Genomic DNA, 2,672 nt, shown 5'->3' on the forward strand with positions numbered 1-2,672 from the left:
CTCTCTAATTCAAACCCCTACAAGGCTTGAACAGAAGTAATCCTCACAAAACGAGATATTCTGCAAGATTCCCACTCTGTTTTTTTTTTCTTCTCCTCGTTTCTGCCTATCCCCTCCTCTCCCTGCGTTTCTGGTTTTTTCCCCCATTTCTTTCCCGCAAGAGAATCGGCTCCTTTCGCTTTTTCAGCTAAAATTTTGAATTTCCCAAAATTGAAATACGCTTGCGGCTCCTTTTTTCCAGCTTAATATTCGGATATTCCATTTTTTTTAAAAAGAACGCCTTCGTACTTCTACCACGTAAGCCACCACCTTCGAACACGTTTCCAGCTACAGTACTGTAATCAAATCTCACTGTAAGTGCTCCAAGTAGAGGGCCTCATTGTATATAGCATTGTATTCTAGACCTTCACAAAATCGTTGTTCGTAGACTCCCAAATCACCGTGCCATCACAGGTACACAACTTCTTGTAATTTTCGCCCATGCTTGCACTCCGTGCAATAACAACAGCTGCAATTCCAGGTTTACTCTTGTCCTCTGTTCCATAAACCACCAGTGCTCTCCCAGGTAAGTCTGCTACTTTCAACTGCAATTCCAGGTTTACTCTTGTCCTCTGTTCCATAAACCACCAGTGCTCTCCCAGGTAAGTCTGCTACTTTCAGCATGGGCTCGAATCCGAGATACTCTGCTTTACCAGCAACGTTCACGACAAGAACTCCAAGGTCACCTACAGGTTCACTCAGAGTTGTGTCAAGTGAACTACTGTATATGTTGCCAGTACTAGCAGCACCTCGTGTTAAATCACCATATTCATTGATGGACCATCCATGAGGCCCTTCAGACAATCTGCTAAAATTAGCCTCAACACGTGCTAGCTCCATGCTTACTTGCACTATACGCACTACACCAAATATTTCTGGGCCTTTGAACTCGGCTACTGTGGCAGCATTTTGAAAATATTCAAGAGCGCCTTGGCCAATGAGTCTTGCTTTCCGACCAGTCTGCTCTAGTGTTCCCTACTACTAGGTCTACCATAAGCATAAAAACTCCATGATTCACACCACACTCATGTACAGAGGTTTTGAGACGTGGCTCAGCCTCAACTCGTCTTATTGAACCTCATTTACAATATGAACATATGTACTTAGACATCATATAATGACTCAAGTCATGGCACTTAATCCCATGCATCTGGATTTGCATTTGATGGCTTCATATGCATGGTTTCACACCATAGACGTGCCATAGCACGACAGCGTATGTGTGTGTGTGTGTGAGAGAGAGAGAGAGAGAGAGAGAGAAAGAGAGATTTTTTATGATGTTTGTATACGTACAGATGTGTGTGTGATAAAGAGGCAAGTGTGTATGAGAGAGAGAGAGAGAGAGACAGAGAGAGAGAGAGAGAGAGAGAGAGACCAATGTTTACGTGAAGTGTGTGTGTATGTGTGAGAGAGAGAGAGAGGGAGAAAGAGAGAGAGAGAGAGAGACTAATGTTTATGTGAAGTGTGCGTGTGTGAGAGAGAGAGAGAGAGGGAGAAAGAGAGAGAGAGAGGGAGAAAGAGAGGGAGAAAGAGAGAGAGAATGTGTGTGCAAGAGACACAAGTGGAGATAATGTGTATGAGAGAGAGAGAGAGAGAGAGAGAGAGAGAGAGAGAGAGAGAATGCGCATCGGCTAAAAAAAAATGTTCAGAACAAAGGTCTTTTAAGCGACCCCAACGGCTTAAAAAAATAATACAAATTGGGTCGCTTGTGCCACCCAAACTTGGGTGTTTATGCCACTTAAATAGGGTCAATTATGCCACCTTTGTGATGTCGTTTATGCCACCCTCGAAACGTGGTTTATGCCACCCTCGTAACGTCATTTATGCCACCCAAATGTGATGTATATGCCACCCTCGAAACATGGTTTATGCCACCCAAAAAGCATCGTTTATGCATCTCAAAAACGTCGCTAAAAATGGTCAAGAGCGACCTTTGGAACGACTTCTGTATAGCAACCCTCGTAAGGATCGCTACAAGTTTCTACTCTTGTAGTGATTTGGGGCATTCCCTCTAGGGTCGTTATTATGCACACTTCTCGAGATAGTATTTTGGCATCTTCTAGGAGGAGCCATTCTTTCCACATTCTCGTACCCATGTCACCACAGACTCAATGCTTCAGTTAGATCGCAAATCAGAGTTCGTTTGCCCACTTTAGGAGCATAAAACTCTTATGTGGGAACCACCTCTAAGAGCCAAATTGTGCTTACTAAAGTCACCACTAATGGGGGGAAGAAAGGTGTCCTTAAACTTGAATTTGGGACAAAAGCCTGAAATTGTGTTAACATCATCTTGAGTGGGTACCTCTCTATGGCCTAGGAATGTGAAGACCATGCTAGTTGATTCTTGGAATCCTGTGTAACCTTGAGGAACAATAGTAATAGCCGGGGCTTGGTCCATCGTGTAGCTAGGCATCACCACATATGTGGGATCAATATGGTTTATTGATGGTGTTTTCATCTCACTCAAGTAGGACCTCGCACATTATCTGTCCTAACCTGTGTCATAGGAAGTCGCATGGACATGGGACATTCCCTTTCTAAGCCTCTCTTGCTCTATAAAAGCTTGAATATATTCCACGACCATAGGAAGTCGTGGAATATCTCTTGCTCTATAAAAACTTGAATATATTCCA

The 2,672-nt window shown here is 43.4% G+C and overlaps 1 protein-coding gene across 1 annotated transcript; it reads right to left on the reverse strand.

Moving 5' to 3' along the window:
* Positions 1-352: 352 nt before the first annotated feature.
* Positions 353-2,437, reverse strand: LOC147615465 (copper chaperone for superoxide dismutase, chloroplastic/cytosolic-like). Its single transcript, XM_086779001.1, has 4 exons — positions 2,401-2,437; positions 2,148-2,189; positions 603-1,004; positions 353-535 (listed from the first exon to the last, which is right to left on the reverse strand). The coding sequence occupies exons 1-4, from the start codon at positions 2,435-2,437 to the stop codon at positions 399-401; spliced, it is 618 nt and encodes a 205-aa protein (XP_086635127.1). The 3' UTR covers positions 353-398.
* Positions 2,438-2,672: the final 235 nt, after the last annotated feature.

This window comes from Cibotium barometz, chromosome 40 (assembly GCF_041138505.1).
Source record: "Cibotium barometz isolate CiBa-2024 chromosome 40, ASM4113850v1, whole genome shotgun sequence".
NCBI classification, from domain to species: Eukaryota; Viridiplantae; Streptophyta; class Polypodiopsida; order Cyatheales; family Cibotiaceae; genus Cibotium; species Cibotium barometz.

Excerpts from the sequence above, each read along its gene's own strand:
- LOC147615465 (XM_086779001.1), bottom strand. The coding sequence starts at position 2,437 with ATGGACCAAGCCCCGGCTATTACTATTGTTCCTCAAG. Across the intron at positions 2,190-2,400 it reads TATTACTATTGTTCCTCAAG|TGGGCAAACGAACTCTGATT; the intron begins GTTACACAGGAT and ends ATGCTCCTAAAG. Across the intron at positions 1,005-2,147 it reads CGATCTAACTGAAGCATTGA|AGCAGACTGGTCGGAAAGCA; the intron begins GTCTGTGGTGAC and ends AGGGAACACTAG.